The 17644-nt window shown below is 42.7% G+C and overlaps 1 protein-coding gene and 1 long non-coding RNA gene across 4 annotated transcripts in view; one reads left to right on the top strand and one right to left on the bottom strand.

The window, feature by feature from the left end:
• Positions 1-17644, bottom strand: part of LOC132426069 (uncharacterized) — a 181007-nt gene that overhangs the window by 79932 nt on the left and 83431 nt on the right. For 2 of the 3 annotated variants that reach the window (XR_009519586.1, XR_009519585.1), the window contains exon 3: positions 13795-13863. This is a non-coding gene — a long non-coding RNA (uncharacterized lncRNA). Of the gene's footprint in view, positions 1-13715; positions 13864-17644 lie in introns of all 3 variants that reach the window. The other variant, XR_009519584.1, reaches the window with a different exon arrangement.
• Positions 1-17644, top strand: part of CC2D2A (coiled-coil and C2 domain containing 2A) — a 135748-nt gene that overhangs the window by 40508 nt on the left and 77596 nt on the right. Inside the window, exons 9-13 of the mRNA XM_060012793.1 lie at positions 1502-1664; positions 5453-5589; positions 6195-6326; positions 13513-13722; positions 14660-14766. Of these exons, the coding sequence (XP_059868776.1) occupies positions 1502-1664; positions 5453-5589; positions 6195-6326; positions 13513-13722; positions 14660-14766 (749 nt within the window). The remainder of the gene's footprint in view (positions 1-1501; positions 1665-5452; positions 5590-6194; positions 6327-13512; positions 13723-14659; positions 14767-17644) is intronic.

The raw sequence follows: 17644 nt of genomic DNA, 5'->3' as shown, positions 1-17644 counted from the left end.
GCAAATCAAAAGCACAATAAGATACCACTTTACACAAATTAAAGTGACTATTATAAGATAGATAGATAGATAGATAGGTAGGTAGGTAGATAAAGGAAGGAAGGGAGGGAAGGAGGGAGGCAGGAAGGAAGGAAAAGTGCTGGCAAGTATGTGGAGAAACTTGTGCATTGTTGATGGTGATGCAACGTGGTACAGCTGCTGTGGAAAAAGCCTATTTCTGAGGTTCCTCAGAAATTGAAACATAGAACTAACTACCATACAATCCAGCAATACCCAAAAGAACTGAAAGCAGACACTCAAACAGATATTTGTACACTCGTGTTGACAGAAGCATTATTTACAATAGCCAGAAAGGAAGGAAATTCTGACATATGCTAAACATGGATGAACCTTGAAGACATTATGCTAAGTGAAATAAGCCGGTTACAAAAGGACAAATATCGTGTGATCCCACTTTCGTGAGGTACCTAGAGTTGTCAAGTTCATGGAGAAAGACAGTACACTGGTGGTTGCCAGGGACTGGAGGAGGGGGAAACGGGGAGATATTGTTTAATGGGGACAGAGTTTCAGTTGGGGAAGATGAAAAAGTTCTGGAGATGGATGGTGACGTTGGTTGTACGACAATGTAAATATACTTAATGCCACAGAACTGTACATTTAAATGGGGTTAATATGATACATTTTATGTTACTTATATTTTACCACATTAAAAAACAAAAAGGAAAACACACCGGAATGTTTCAGAATTTGCACAGTTGGCCTATTTCTGTGCTTAGCTTTTAGTCACCTCCCTTGAAAAATGACTCCCAGAAATGGAATTTCTTACCTAGGTCTATGAAAGCTTGGGAATACTTTAGTGTGCTCTATAATAATTGTTTTACAAATCTATATTCAGCTAGTTCTGGCTCAGGATGTCTCATGAGGCTGCAGACAAGGTGGCCAAGGCTGCATTCATCTGAAGGCTTGACTGAGTTGGGAGGGTTTGCTTCCAAGGTGGCTCACCCATCTGCCCAGCAAGTGCTGGTTGTTGGCGGGAGGCCTCAGTTCAGACCTTCCTGTAAAGCTGCCTGACTGTCCTCATGACATGACAGCTGGTTTCCCCAAAGCCAGTGATCTGAGAGGAAGCAAGGAGGAAGCCAGGATGCCTTTTATGACCTAGTATCAGACTCTACATAATCAAACTCATATTCTACTCATAGAAGCAAGTCACTAAGTACGGCCCAGATAGAAAGGAGGAGTATCAGGCTCCACTTTTTTTTTGCGGTACACGAGCCTCTCACTGTTGTGGCCTCTCCCGTTGCGGAGCACAGGCTCCGGACGCGCAGGCTCAGCGGCCATGGCTCATGGGCCCAGCCGCTCCGCGGCATGTGGGATCTTCCCAGACCGGGGCACGAACCCACGTCCCCTGCATCGGCAGGCGGACTCTCAACCACTGCGCCACCAGTGGTGCCCTCTTGCTGTTTTTTTAATGAAATAATGCTGTTTTTTTAATGAAATGCAGGACGAGGAAGAGCTGCTCGATGGTGGGGATACTGAGCATCTCCTACTGGGCTTAGATCACGCGGCTGAAGATTTTGTGGCAGTCAGACCTGCGGAATATGAAAGTGTCCACATCCGTCTGCAGATGGAAAAAGAACTCCTGTTCATACCCAGCACGTTGACAGGTACTTGCTCTCTTTATCGTCCTACTCAACTTAGGCATCTTCGTTTTCCTTCAAATGAAATGTGGCTGGTGTATAAGGATGCCTGATTTCCACAACTGATCCCAATTTCTAATCTAATTTCATAATCAAGAAATATGTTCAGACAAAAAAATATAGAACATGGGAAAATATCCATTCAACAACACTTATCGATAGACTAGCAGAAGAAATACCAGGATGCTATGGGAACCCCTCCACCAAATCCATGACCAGTTCTGGGGCTGAGAGTGTGTGAGACTCTGAGATTCAGGCTGTGAAATGGAAAAACTCAGTTTCATCCTCTACTTACACTCAGCACTTCTAGAACACTTCTGTGACCAGATGTGTGGGTTTCTTCCCACAGCAACCAATTCTCCAACACCAGCTAGGTGTCCTACAACTGAATTCTGACAGCGTCTACCTGGGGTTAGCACAGAACCCACAGATTTAGGGCTCAGTCCCACAAGACTTCCCCCTACCTCCCATGCCAACCCTAGGTATTGGGTCACCAGGTTACCCACAGCTCTATTTGACTCTACTACAATGAGATGGTTCCATGACACCATCTTCAGGTTGAATAATTTGCTACAACAGCACGTAGAACTGAAGGAAACACTTACTTATATTTACTGGTCTATTATACACTAAAGAAAATGGTAGAGGATGCAGATGAAGAGATGCATAGGGCGAGGTATGAGGGAAAGCTTCCATGCCCTCTCCAGGCACACAACCTCCCAGCACCTCCATGCGTTCACCAACCAGGAAGCTCTCTAAACCCCTTCAGTGAGGATTGTTACGGAGGCTTCAATTATGTAGGCATGATTGATTACATCATGGCCACTGGTGATGGATTCTCTCTCTAGACCCTCTCCTGTCCCGGAGGTAGGGATAGAGGGAGGCAGATGCTGAAAGCCCCAGCCCTCTGCTCACATGCTTGGTTTCCCTGGACACCAGCACCCATCCTGACAGGAGCCCCAGCCACCTGTCATCTCATTAGCATACAGGAGACAGTTACCACTCTAGAGATTCCAGGGGTTTGAAGAGCTGTGTGCCAGGAACATGGCTGGCCAAGCTTCCTCCTCCATGGGGAAATGGCCAGGCTACTGAAGCCGGGACCATCTGACTGATTCCCAGGTACATCTCCTTTCTCCCTCTCTTTCCTGGGTCTCCCTTTGCTCTTTTTTCCCCCTGGAATTTCCTTTCCTCCTGAGAGTTCCTGAGGGATCCCCCTAGTTCCAGTGAGTCCTGCAGGAGTGCACCCCTCAGGCTGGGAAGGAGGCCTGAGCTTATCTTACTTGGAAGTTGGATTTCTTTTCATTTGTCCTGTTCTATTTAAGTTCCAATTAAATACTGAGCCAAAAGCAAATTATTGTTTCTTTTTGAGAGGTCATTTTGAATCAACTATGTTCAAAGTATCATAATTTGCTGGACATCCCAAGTTTCTTTTTCAAGAAGGTAGCTGGCAAAAGTACCCAAGGATTTTAACTTTACAATAATAATAATAGTAATAATAATAGTGAATGCATTCTGTGCGTTGATTCCACCTGGTACTTTTCCAAATGCTTGATGTGTATCAACGAACGTGCCTCACCCACCCACCAGGGCTGGAGAAGTGACTTTTTGTCATGCCCATTCTACAGATGAAGAAGTAGAAGCTCAGAGGAGTTAGGGATCTGGCCCAAGACCATGAAGCTAGTAAAGCAAGGCAGGTTTCTGATCTAGGGGACCTGCCCCGGAGGCCACCCACGTGCACATGCATCCTGATGCTTCTTCGGGGAGAGAGGCGTCGCAGCAGCCTTAGCCAAGGAGGAGCTTCGTCACTTGGGTTTTTGCTCAGAGGATTCACTGTCAGGCCTCTCCCTGGAGCCCACCTGAGTTGGGGATGGAGGTTAGACCCCAGGGGCTGTCTCAGACCGGGCCAGAAACTGGGAGTCGGTAGAAGCAGTGGAAGAGGCTTAGGGAGTCCTGGTTGCACTGTGCTTGCTCTGAGCAGGGAATCGGGGCTTCCATTCCGTGGAGGCGACCCCACGACCAAGCACAGAGACCCAGCTCTTCCTTCCTGAGGTATGACCTTTAGCATGTTCCTCTACTCTCAGGTGCCTCACCTGAAGACAGGGGACAATGAAACTATCCTGTAAGGTGACTCTGGGCATTTATTTTTATTTTGAGCATTGAGGAAATAATATGAGTGAAGTGCCTATGTTGCGACTAGCACTTAGCAGGGGATCAAAAATAAGAACTTCTATTACTGTTGCTGTTTTCTTGCTACTGTTTAGAGAATGGTCTCCAAAGCAGAGTGAGTTCATCCCAGGGGTATAGGAAGAAAACATCAAGACTTCTACTTACATTTATTTTTAATCTCATCCTTTCCTAATTTAATTTTGTTTGATACATAATAAATAAACATACATATAATAAGCAAGTGCCCAAAAATGCTGCGATGAAAGCTTTGAAGACCATTGGACTAGTGGTGGACTGACGTTTAGACTTGTGGATAGATGAGGTGGGGGACAGAAAAAAAGGTAAAACGATAGTTTGCTCCGCATTTTCTAAGGACCCAGAGATAGGTTTTCCTAGGAATACTGGTATTAGTTGTTTTCTGTGGATGGGTTTGGGATGCAGCGTGTCCAAATGGCCACACGCTGGAAAATTAGCAGATTCAGGGATTTGGGGTGTTTTAGAGTGACATAATTATAAAACAAAAACAAGTCTCCACCTTTTATTGTTCATTGCCAAATTGCATCCTGACCTTCATGTCAGCAGCGGCCAGCTTCTCCTCTAGCCCACTCTGCTGAAGAAGCAGGCCCAGATGTCTTTTTGGAATTGCGGATCTGCTCAGTCACTCCCTGGCACGAGGTCTTCAGTGACCCCACCCCCTTGACCAGAACTCAAGCTCCTCTGAGACGTGCAGGGCTCTCCCGGCTCTCCCTCCTGCCCTCTGCTGACATTATCTCCAGGCACTGCTCCTGCCCTCGGCCCCACTGCATTCTGGGTGTTTCTGTTTCCCACTCAGCACAGGCTGTTCCCTTGGGCAGACACACTTGCTCGTCCCATCACCAGCTCTTTCCTTCTCAATCTTCAGGAGGCAGTGCAAATGGAAAAGCCTGTTTTTCACCGCTCCATCTCAAGTCTATCCCCTTCCCGCCCTGCATTATTATCACAGGTGTTCTTTTCTTCACCGTGCTTACCATTCTCTGAAATCATCTTGTTCCGTCCTTTGTTGGCTGTTGCTGCCTGTCGCTCCCACTGACCCCACAGAGCCTCCTGAGCACCGGGCACAGGGAAGCTGTCAGCAAAGATCTGATCTATGAACAGATCAAAGAGTGAGGGAGTAAATGAAGTCACGTTGACTCAAGTGAACTTTTTAATTTACAAAGCACTTCCTCATACTTTACTTCATTTAATTCTCCCAAGACCCCAAAGAAATAGATATTACAATCACTTTTGTATGAAAGGAAAGGGTTCAAAGAAGCATCTGGTCCAAACTCACTCTGCTGATGAGCCCAGGAGCAGCTCCTCTGATTTGGGTACCACAGTCCTCGCAGTGTGTGAGGCCACGCGGGCGAGTTAGGTGTAGAATATCCAACATGATACTGCGGGTAAACGCATTCATCTTTCCCTTGGTCCTGCTTCCATCAATCAGTTTGGAGCACTTGCAGTTTCCAAGAACATAAGTAAAACCTCCGGTGGTGGTTTTCATTCACCAAATTGCGGTTTGAAACGTTCAGGTTGGCACTAATGAGGCTTGTATTTATTTATGAACTGTCTAGTGCCTACGTATAAAAAGCTTCCTGAGAATGTGCAGCCCAGGTACCCGGAAGACGAAGGCCTTTACATCGGGGCAAGACTGGAGGTGCCGAGAACCAACCAGAACATCATGGAGAACAGGTTGCTGGTGCAGGAGCCCGTAAGCTCTCAGCCCTGCTGCCTCATTGTAGCCCAGGAGGGATTCATGGATGCTCTTTATCCCATGGGCCATCACTGCAGCGTGGTACTCATTTCCTCCTGAGAGCGTCTGCACAGTGGTTCATTCTTCTTTTTTTTTTTTTTTTTCCATTTGTCCTCAATATGTTCAGTGGCCCTCAAACATCACACCCTCTCCTCTGCTCAAATCCCATCTTCTGCAAGCTGGAGTCAGGCTCCTCCTGTTAAATCCGATATTGGCAACCTTTTCCCAATTCACAGAAATTTTTAATCGTCCAAAGATAGAATGTTCTCAATTGTTTTTCTCCTTAGTGGCCTTTCTTAATTTTTGACAAATAGAAAATACATTTTTCTTAAACAATCCTTTAATTTTTTTCTTAAACTTTTTTTGAGGAGAGAAGGTTGAAAACTATATCTTAAATTAATTCTGGGGGCATTAGTGAAAACTCAATTTCTAATGGAAACAGAGACTTTAAAATATTTACCGGGCAGGGGAAAGGTGCATGAAATACGTATGTTGACAGAGAATTTCCCTGCAAACGCTGTTTATTTTGTAAACCATTTTCTGTCCCTCTGCTTGATCCCCAGGGGAGGAGATGGTTCGGAGATGATGGAAGAATCCTAGCACTGCCAAACCCCATCAAGCCATTTCCTTCAAGACCACCCATGCTGACACAGGAGCAAGACATTAAGGCAGAACTCGAAACACTGTATAAAAAGGTAAACCTCCCTCCCCATTTTTAATACATAAATTTGCTTGAAAGTGCTTTGCTTTTTGAATAGATTGGAATGATGAATTTGCAACATTCTATTTTGACTTTTTTTTTAATAATTCACTATCTTACACATGCAAAGCAAACAGCAGGCATATTATATAAGAGTGAGTCTCCTGCCCTCACCAAATCCCTTCTTAAACAAGGAATGAGTTTCCCAGGTAGGAATGGCTAGGTCAGCGTCTTTATTCACATAACCAGGTTAGCTACCCTGATTTTTTTTCTTTTCTCTCTGTCATCTCACATACACTGCAGGATTATTTCCCCCTCATTTTCTCTTTATTATATAACTGGAGATTTTCTATCCTTGCGAATCCTTTTTATGGTATGTTCCTCAGCTCTGGTACCACGCTGCCTGATTTGAGTCCTGGCCCTGTCACTCACTGGGCGAACTTGGCTCTCCCCGTCTCTGTGCTGCGATTTCTCCATCTATAAAATGGGAGTAATGATAGCATCTGCCTCCTGGGATTGTTGTGCAGATGGTTAAGATAATACATAAAAGTGCTTCAAACAGAGCTCAGTGAGGGCTGGCTGGTGTTGAATAGACAGTTGTCTGCTTTCAAATTTAATTATATTGCTCTTGCTTTCCTGAAATGTCCAGCAAGGATCACCTCCTTCAGAAACTCGTGTAATTATTTCAACACTGCTAGTGTGAAAGAGAATAAGGGGATATAAGATCATTCTATATAGCTATAGAGAGGCGTGTTGAACAGGGAAGACACAGGCCCAAGTCAGAGAATCTGAGCAGTTGGGTGTCCTACTGGGTTGTGCTTCGGGAAGCTCCCTTGACCACTCTGGAGCTGTTTCCTTAATTGAAAAATCTTCATCATCTCTACCTCATACAATTTTTGTGAGTATTGAGGTGATGTATCTGTTTGCACTTTTTTTAATGAATTTCTATAAAATATTGCTATTACAGACAAATAGTAATGAGTGACTACTTTGTGCAGAAATGTGACCCTGGGAGTAGGTTTACAAAACAAGCATAAACCGAAGCCCTAGTCCATGCGGGATTTATCATCTACTTGCTTATATGACAAAGATACATGATATAATTAGTGATCCAGACAATATCGTCTTATGCACGTGTAATAATCCATCACCTTATCTCTTCATCCATCCAACCATTTCAGCAAGAAACACTGATATAATGAAGCAAAAAAATAGGGTTAAAATTAGAAAATAGAAGAGTAATTACTATGGAGAGTAGGATCTTGAGGGAGCCAATTAAGATTAATCTTATATGTGTCCTTTAGAAGTTCTGAACTAATTGGGAAATGCACAGGAATCAGAGAGGGATGCAGGTTTCAGCTGCAACTAAGGATAAAGCTGGACAGCAGAATGCTGCTTGGACACAAGACCAATTGGGCTTCCGGCTCCATCTCCCAAGAGTTCTGTCCCCCCATCCAGAGAAGGGCCCCAATGAGTTCACCACGTGGACTGCCATGGAGAACCCACGGGGCCAGTGAGCAGGCTCTCGGGAGAGAGCTGAGAAGGGACAGCCAGAGGCCACCGGTTACTCTGCACAGCAAAGAATTTGGACCAATGGATCTTGGGCTCCAGTTGACTCTCTAATCAAGCAGTCTTCCTTCTCTTTTGGGAAGGAGCCAGTGGGGATGCGAGAGTGGGGAGAGCACAGAGAGTTTCCTCCCAATACTTTTGAGAGGGGAGACCTTCCTATCTTGTGCGCAGAAACAGGAAAGTAGAGGAAAATAATAGTTCCACTACGAGGGGCTGGTCATCCTGCATCACAGAGCAAAAGTTAGAGAAGGGAGAACTCTAAAGGGGCTGAAGTCTTCCAAGGTCATTTCATAGAAAGTTAGGCTTCAAACATAGCAAAGCATAGAGACTCTGTCAGCGTGCCTAAGAAAGAAGCAAAGGTTATATTAGAGGTTATAAAGAGGTAGGAATAACCTCTTTGTTTCTCCTCCCTCTTTGTTTCCTACCTCTTTATTATTCCTACCTCTTTGTTTCTCCATAACAGGTTGCCTGTTAATTTCACTGTTGATTTGTATACCTCAGTCTTTTTTTTTAATGTGTTTATGGAACTTTCTAGTAATTCAAACAACAATGCATTTCTTTCAGAGTTAATTTTTTACAGTTCTATTGATTTACTAACTTTCACCTTTTCTTACATTTATTCAGGTCTATCTGATGCCAAAACCCATTTTTTCTCCTCTCTGTTCCATGTAATAGGCTTGCCTTTAAGAAGCAGTGTTAAATGCATATGACCTATATTTTCAGTCTAATGTCCAAACATACCTTATATCTGGGAGTTTTGACATGATGCAGGAGCAGAGAAATAGATAAACAGGCAGTGATTGTTTTATTCATAGATCATTAATCTATCTTCGCTCTCCTTCCTCCACTACCCTGAGAGTAACAAAGGGCAAATACTGTTTTATTCCTCTTCTAACCCTCGCACTTGGCAGGAAGCCTGGCATGTAGGAATGCCTTAGTAAAAGTGTGAATTGAATATCATTTAAATGACTCAGTTGAGCTGAATGAATCTAGAAGAAATTCCTTGTTTTCTACTCCTCTCCTTAACTCGGCTGTCTCTCCTGTAAAACAGTAGCCCTCTTAGAGCCTGGCTTCATCCTGGCAACTAAATGATGGAAAACCAAGTCGGTGTGCTAGATCAGGAATTGGCAATTGATGAATTTACACTTCAGAGCTCTCAGGTCTGATGCTAACCCAGCAGGACTGACCAAACCCATCCTGGATGGGAGTCAAGCCTGGCTCTTCTTTGATTAGACTGCCAATTCAAATGAGGGAGTGTATGTCCTCTTATTAGATAAATTACGAGGTTTATTTAGAAGGGAGTTGGTATTCAGCCCTCCTTCTTTGAACATTTTCCTTAATTACAGAGGGAAAAGAAGTAGTTTTTAAAAGCGAAATATTCTGCTGCTACTAAACTGAGATTCTTTTTTAGAGACCATTAAAGATAGAGAAATGCAAAAAGATTAGATATTGTGCAAAGAACAAAGTTAAACCTCAAATGAGAAAGACTGCAATTTAATACCTCGTAAGAAGTAACTAACCCAAAACTAAAAAATAAAAATTCCAAATGAGACATTGCAGGTAAAACATAAACAATATTATGCAGTTTGCTTAAGCATAATAGCAAAGTAAGTTTAGCATTGCTGAAAGCTGTTCCACCAGCCTCCTCCCTCCCTCCCTCCCTCCCTCCCTCCCTCCCTTCCTTCCTTCCTTCCTTCCTTCCTCCTGCCTTCCATCCTACCTTTCCTCCTGCCTTTCTTCTTTTCTTTTTAATTCTTTCCGTCCTCAACTGAGTCTACTATATTCTTAGTTGTGCTAAACTCTGGAAACTCAGAGGTAGCAACATTCAAACTTGGCCTTAGAGAGACTTTGTGCCTAGTGGGGGGAGACAGAAATGTCATCAAGTGTTAAAGGCACAGTGATTAGAAGTCAACATGGCATTCCCAGGGACATATGTGTAGCTGCCTCCTCTTTTTTCAAAACTGCACACTAATCTGAGGAATTTAGCATAATTCCAACCTCCTTGTTCATCACAACATGATAAAACTATCACTTTCCCCTTCCACTATTCTCAGCCATTTTTCACAGAAGCATTGGTCCCCTACTGTGTAATGAGCACTGCAGTAGTCAGCACTCTTTGGGTTGCAAGTGACAGAAACCCACTGCAAACTAGCTTAAGCAAAGAGAGAACTTGGTGGCTTACAAAATTGGGAAGGATCTGGAGATAAATCACAAAATGAAGGAGGGGCTTTAGGAACTAGGACTCTGGGACCCGGGACTCTGTGCCAGCAGGTGTCTCTCTCTGCCTCTCTTTCTCCTGGTTCTCCTTGAATGTTGACTGGTCTCCTTCTCTCCTGTTGTAGGCAGGCCAGAATTCTCCATGTGTTAGGACCCTTGATAACCTAAGCTTAGAAACTCCAGAGGAAAGGGATCATATCTTTCCCCAAGGTTCACGTTATCAACACCAAGGACAAACTAGTCAGTTTTAAGTGGAACATATGCCCCCCCACCAACCTCATGTCGTAGAGATACACCCAGAAGATGGAGAATGAGAAAGCTTCCCAGAGAAGACCAGAACAACAGCTATAGAATCTACTGCAGGCTCTGGGCTGGATTCAGGTTCTGTTGCTATTATTTTCCCAGGACAAATATAGAAACTTTTATTTTAATTCCACCAATGATTGTTCTTTTTCTGTCCAACCTTAAAAATTCTGTCTCCATCGGCAAGCAACTCTGAACACACTGAGAACATCAGCAGATAATCCATGTACATCACCTCTGATAGTTTGCGTTTTCAGTTTTCCACTGAAGAATCAAATCAATTTCAAAATTAAAATAATATACCTTATAAATATTATTTATTTTTAGGAGAAAGTTTTTGTACTGTTTTCATGATAGTTTTCAGAAAAGAAAACAGATACAACAGAAAGAAAGACAAGAGACTAGGGGTCTTTCTCCCTAATAGGAAGAGAGTTGGGGGTCTTTTGAGCAGTCTAACCCAATGCCCACCAGGAGTCCTGGAAGCTTTTTCACTTGGTTGAGCTGAGCTGAAGGCAGAGACCAGCAGCAATCATTTAAACATGGGCTAATGAAGATTTGGGGGAGGAGACACGAAGTACAGCTGACCTAGGTAACATTAGGACCATACTACCGACATTACTTACTCATACTAAGAAGAGTACAAGATGGAACCTGAGGGCCACACCCTGAGCGACTTCAGAACTCTGCAACCCATGGTAAGAGGAACAGCAAAGCAAGGACCAGCCGGAGCCAGACAATTACAGAGGAACTTTCCATCAGGTCTGTGGATTGATGTTGAGTGGTACACATCTTTGTGAGGTGGGAATTTTTAAATTCATCCAGGTGGTCAGTGTGACAGTAGACACAGAGTCACCACATGAAGATTAAAAGCCTCTAACACGAATGCAGGTTATAACTGGATACTTTTGCTTGAATGAAAGAAAAGAGATGGGCCTCCATTGTTGCGGTGTGACGTGTAAGGATATTAATCTCAAAATTAGGACTTTCATAAGGTACAAAATATTGGAATATGACCCCTTTTGGGATGGGCTTTCCTCCCTGTAAATCCAAATGGAAGCTCAATTCAGCATATTTTGGAAGGTACTGAGGTATAGTCAATGCACTCTTATTCAAGCATAGCATATTTGTAAACACATCCCAGTTTTACAAGAACATTTTTTAAAAATGAAAAATCTATAGGTCTTCTCATCAAAAAGACAGACTTAATGTTATTTTATAGAAAAAACTTGTTCTTTTATGAAAACATGGGGTACACTGTACAGGTGTCCTGTAGGAAATCATAAGTTCTAAATACACATTAATTGTCTACTAATTCAGGGGAAAATAAGTATGAAATTGAATGGCTAAAAGGAAATATACTCATATATCCTTACTCGTGAATACTGGTACAAAGCAGGCAACAAGACAACCCAACAACAAATTTACTGGTAAATGAAGACTTGTGTGTATATGCTTTACTGTAAGTGCAAATACTGGTACTATTTCAATGACTAATAGTAACTGAAAAGCAGATCACATTATATAACATGAGAATACATTTTTGGACATGTATACATATACATACACACAGTGTGGCCTGTTTTCCATACTTAGTCTGATGGGGAGAATGTTAGGATCTTGTGAGGCAGGATTCTAACTGGAGCCCCCTCTTCCAGTTTCCATCCCTCCCTCTGCACATCTCAGACTTCATCCTTCCTGCCCCAAGTTATAAAGATCACACCCCATTTTTCCCCTTTCAATCTATTGCTGCTCGCAGACAGGCCTCACTACGTTGTAGGCAACCAAAAATCTCTATGGAATTGTTGCAGGAAGGGGGACCCCTTCCAGGGCCCAAGCATGGGCTCTTGTCTAATGGCCAGCAGTTCCCTAACAGAATGGACCAGGTGATATGTGTGAAGTGCTTTATATGATGCCTAGTGACCTACAAAATGCCAGCTGGATCTTTTTCCTCAGCCTCCCATTTGTACGATAAAGAGATAGAGGCACGGAGATGTGTAGTGACTTGCCCAAGGTTCCAGAGCAAGTTAAAGGTGGAGCCACAGCTAGAATCCAAGGCTTCTGACCCCAGTTCAGCATCTTTACATAATACCATGAAGACGAATTAAATGAAGAGATTCCTGAACACGTTACCCGCAATTAACATCGGATAGATGCTTCACTTCTGACTAGAATATTTGCAGCTTCCAATTTACCTCATAACTTATAAATAATACATTTGGGCCACATAATCTTTTCTAGATAACATAAATAGCTTCCAAAAACTCCTCTCTGCAAAGGGGAGGATCGAGTGAATTGTGTCAAACCCCACATCCTGACTGTAGTCAATGTCTATGACAAGGAGAGAACATGAAGACACAAAATCAAAAAGGTGTCCTCCCCACCTTGGAGCTCTGCAACCTCCAAAACTAGTCACCTACAAGCAGCAGTGATCAACATAGAATATCTTGATGAGTTTAAGGAAGAAAAACAGAGATTTATCTGATACACTGTACACCAAGTGATCCAGGAAAGTCCCAGTGGAAACTTCCACTCCTGTTTTCTACACACTGAGCTGCCCCAACTATCTCTTCCTCTGTTATTTTGCAGACTGACTTTCTTCTTCCCAGGAAAACTAGGTGCCCGCCTGAAGCTCGGTTCAGTATGTTACTCTCTGGCTGTTGTCTACAAACTAAAAACTTCTCCACGTGGAGAGTATATCTATGATCCAAATAATGATCAGTTTGGATTAGAATCTATGCTTCTCTCATTAAAAGAATTTCAAGGTCACCAGCTGCAAAGCCCAAGATTTCCAGGAAATGGGATAGTCGCATGACAAAGATTAGGGCAATGACTCAGTAGAGATAAACCCTAAAAGACCTAGGAAAACAAGATTGAAATGATTTCTTTTCTCACTCCTTGTCCTTCATTTTACTTTTCAAGTGTTCAGAAAAGGGCAGGCCCCTAAAACCCCAAGGAACAGGGAATGGAGCAAGGTTCTCCTGGCTTGATTAGGGTAGGAAATATTTTGCATCTGACTTTTCCCATTGCACATCAGATCAGTATCTAGGAAGTGCTTTAACTGTGTTTCCCCTACACTCTGCTCTCTTTGGCAGGCGGTAAAATACATCCACAGAAGTCAGCATTTGATTGGATCTGGAGACCCTCCTGGAAATTTCCAACTGGACATTGATATTTTGGGGTTAATCTTCACACATCATCCCTGTTTTAGCAGAGAGCATGTTTTGGCAGCCAAACTGGCCCAGTTATATGACCAGTACCTTGCAAGACGCCAGAGACACAAGGCACAATTTCTTACCGACAAGGTACCCGTGATCTCTTCCATGCCAATTGTTGAGGGGGTTGGTTCTCCTGAGGAGCCCAAACAACAAAAATACCTTCTAGCAGCAAATGCTCGTGTGCTTCCTTCATGTTCCCTCTGTCTAGGATATGATGTGTTGACCTACCTAGAGGCAAAAGAAAGGATACAACCATGTACATTTAACCTGTACAAATTCAGTGGCACACACTTGGTTGAAAGAACGATTCCTGCAAACAGAGCAAGGGATCTCGCCCACTGGCAGTGGGTAGCTGTGTCTTGCTTACGTGATCTCATATGATGAGACCATTCATGGCCTGAGAATCTCTGTGTCCTTAGAGACATTCTCATTGTTATATGTAATTTACCCTAACATGGTACCTAAACAAGTCAGTTGTTTCAACGTAAGGAAATGTCTACCCATTTTGGATTTACTTCTAATGTGACACTGTCCCGTGGGATCTCCATGGGTAGTTTTGACTATAGACAACTTTTGCCCTGACTTTAAAACCTTACTACCCAAATAAGAGATAACGCCACAATATCTCCTCCTATAGGTCTATAATTTTATGCTCTCTTTATATCACAAGAATGTCGTTATATGTCCAGGCCCCAGAGAGACCCCCACCCCACCTTGAAAGAAAACTTGTTTCTGAGACAGTAGAGTAAAAGTAGCATCTGTCATGAGCAGCTGGGTCTGGGCCACAGAACAAGGATGGACACACACAGTTCTTTATTATTCCTTTTTTTTTTTTTTTTAATAGAAGCAATAGCTGTCTGTCAAAATTCACTTCAGTGAAAGCATGGAGATGGCTGGATGCTTGCACATCCCTTCACAGGTTGCTGACATCGTTTTGCCCTGGAGAAGTGGGTGGGTCCAAGCCCATCACTTGTAGTAAGGAGTAGAGCTTCTAACTCAGATCTTGTATCCATATCTTTTCTAGCTCCAAGCTCTAAGAAATGCTGTTCAGATGGGCCTTAACCCAGCAAAAACTCCTAAGTCTCTTGAAACAACCCAAAAAACCATCAATGAGTATAAATCTGAAATTCGGTGAGTAAAATCTATAACTACTGCTTTTTTTCCCCTGTACACATTGAGAGTTTATTTTTTCAGAGTTTTTCTGAATGCACTGCATACATTAAGCCAAATGAAATAACGATATATGTCGATCATATTAACACCAAATTTGAAGTCCAAGAAATGAAAGAAGACGGGAGGGCGCACAGGGGGAATAGGGTAACTTGCACACTCTGCTAGTGTAAACAAATATTGCTACAGCCACCACTTCAGAGAGCAGCCTGTCCAGAGACGAGCAAGGAGTTGAAAATGCCAGCAGACTAGGACCCGGCAATTCTGCTTCAGACACATGTACTCCAAGGAGCTGTGTGCACATGTGCACTGGACATGTGTGCAAGCATTTCACAGCATCACTTACAAGAGTAAGAAGCTAGAGATAACCCCACACCAGAATGAACCCATCTGCTTCAATCTTTAAATGAACGTCCCTCCCACAGTGAGAAGGACCAAATTAGATCTGCGTATATCGTGGATAAAATAGTGTTGAATAAAAAAATCAGTTGTAAGAGGACACTTGCTGTGTGATACAGGTCACAAGCCCTAAAGAGCATCTGAAACAATACTCATGTGTTCCAAGTACGCACATGTGTGTTACATACAGACGGAAAAGACACACATGCCAGTTTCTTCCTCCAGGGAGGGAGAGAAGGGGATGGAATGGAGAGGTCTTCAAATGGAACTCTAACATTGCAAAACAAACAAACAAAAATTCTGAGTAAATGTGAAAAAATGTTAGTAAGTGTCATATTATTTATTATATGTGCTCTTCTATATCTTGAAATTTTTCATAATTAAAATTCAAAAATTAAAACCCTGATCATTGCCAAACAATAAGGAAACATACAATGTAGAATGTGAACATTTATTCTAGAGTCCTATTTCTCAGGGAAAATCATGGGTAACAGTTTTTTGCTAGTTCTTCCACATATATATACATGTGTGTATACATATATATACACAGATGTGTTTATGTGTATATATTTTACTTTTTTAAAGAATCACATTGCATTTACCACCTTGCAGCTTGCTTTTTTATGTAAAATGCATCTGAGACCTTTTCCTATCATAGTACATCTAGGTCTATATCATTGTTTAAGAGCTGACATTATATAGATTTTACATTCCCCATTAATAGGTATTTGTATTATTCCTATTTTTTATTACTTTAAGTTGCACTCTAACACTCCTGTATGTATATATTTGCGTACCTGTATAAGTATTTCCACAGAATAAATTCTTAGAACAGGAATTAATAAATCAAGGGGTTTATCATTTTTAATTTTTATTGGAGTATAGTTGATTTACAATGTCATGTTATTTTCTGCTGTACAGCAAAGTGAATCAGTTACACATATACATATATCCACTCTTTTTCAGATTGTTTTCCCATATAGATCATTACAGAGTATTAAGTAGAGTTCCCTGTGCTATCCAGTAGGTCCTTATTAGTTATCTATTCAAGGAATTTAAATGTATACTTTTCTCTTCACAATCTGCCCTTGAGTTGGAAATTCTCCTATCAAAGTGAAAATTAGTGATGTTTGTATACTATAGTTGTAAAAGTGTGAGGAGTATGTTTAAAAATGAAAATTCTTATTTATGTTAAAAGAAAAGCACATTGCCTCCTCCTCGTGAAAGTAATTTTTGTTTTAGTATACACTGAGTAAGAAAAAGTGACAAAAAGCTACTCTGGATACAATGAAGGTTTGATATGGAATTGCATTTATTAATCAGTATTTGAGAAACAGTAGCAGAATCGTGTGTGAGTCCTACAGACCATGCCAGGTGGACCCATGGATCGCAGACCCATTGCAAACATCCTGCCACCCCTGGAGATGGAAACCACTGAGATTCAGCATTTCTGATGCAGTGAAAGAGTGGATTTTAGTCCTTTACTGACTTTTCACATGGTGGAAAAGCAAATTCTAAGCAGATGGTCTGTTCCTGGATATCTCATCAAGCGGACCTGTTCCCTGAAGCCCCCTGGGAGCTGCTGATGAGCCAGCTGCCTTGGAGCCCACCCCTGGGTATCTGATAGGTCCCAGGTTGGGGCAGCTAACCTCAGCCAGTGACGCATTTTCCATCTTATTTTCCGTAAATGGCATCATGACCACACTGCTCGTCCTCTGCACTGGAACCAGGCTGTATTAAGAAAGGAAACATGGGTGTTCGTGCAATACAGGGGAACACTTTATTTAACCCTCTCCTGGATCTTCACCCTCACATATGCTCAATCTTGAACAAATAACAAGTCTAGGATCTCAGATCCCCATCCAGCTACCACTTTATCCCTGTATTTCCCTTCACAGCCAAACTTCTGGCAAGTATTTACTAATAAGTATTTTAAATGTAAATTTGGTAAGTACTGCTGTCTCTACTCCCTCCCCTCCCCTTCACTGTCCAGTCTAGCCTCTTTCCTGCGCCCACCTTTGCCCTGAGGCTGATCTTGCCACAGTCCTGGGGAACCTCCGTGTTGCTAAGCAGAAGGGGACCTCTCAGCCCCCCTGGTACTTGGCATTGGGCACTGTCCCCACAGGGTGCCACACACCACCCTCTCTCAGACGCCCTCACCCCTCTTCGGCCACCTGTCCTTCCCACTATCCTTTGCCTAATCTTCCTTCTTTGCCCAGCTTCTAAATGTTCAGAGTTCCTCCCAGGATTTTTTTATTTTTAATCTTTTGTTAATCTGCATTTTCTCCTGAGATGAATCCAGTCCTGTGGTTTTAAATATCATCTAGATGCCAATGTGGCTCCCAAAGTTTCACCTCTGGGCTGGACTCCTTTCCACACTCCAGACCCCATCTACATCAGGCTTCAGAAAAGTGTTACCCTTGGGCGTCCCTGGTGGCGC

Source organism: Delphinus delphis, chromosome 5 (genome assembly GCF_949987515.2).
Source record: "Delphinus delphis chromosome 5, mDelDel1.2, whole genome shotgun sequence".
NCBI classification, from domain to species: domain Eukaryota; kingdom Metazoa; phylum Chordata; class Mammalia; order Artiodactyla; family Delphinidae; genus Delphinus; species Delphinus delphis.
This window is presented reverse-complemented; position numbering and strand designations above follow the sequence as displayed.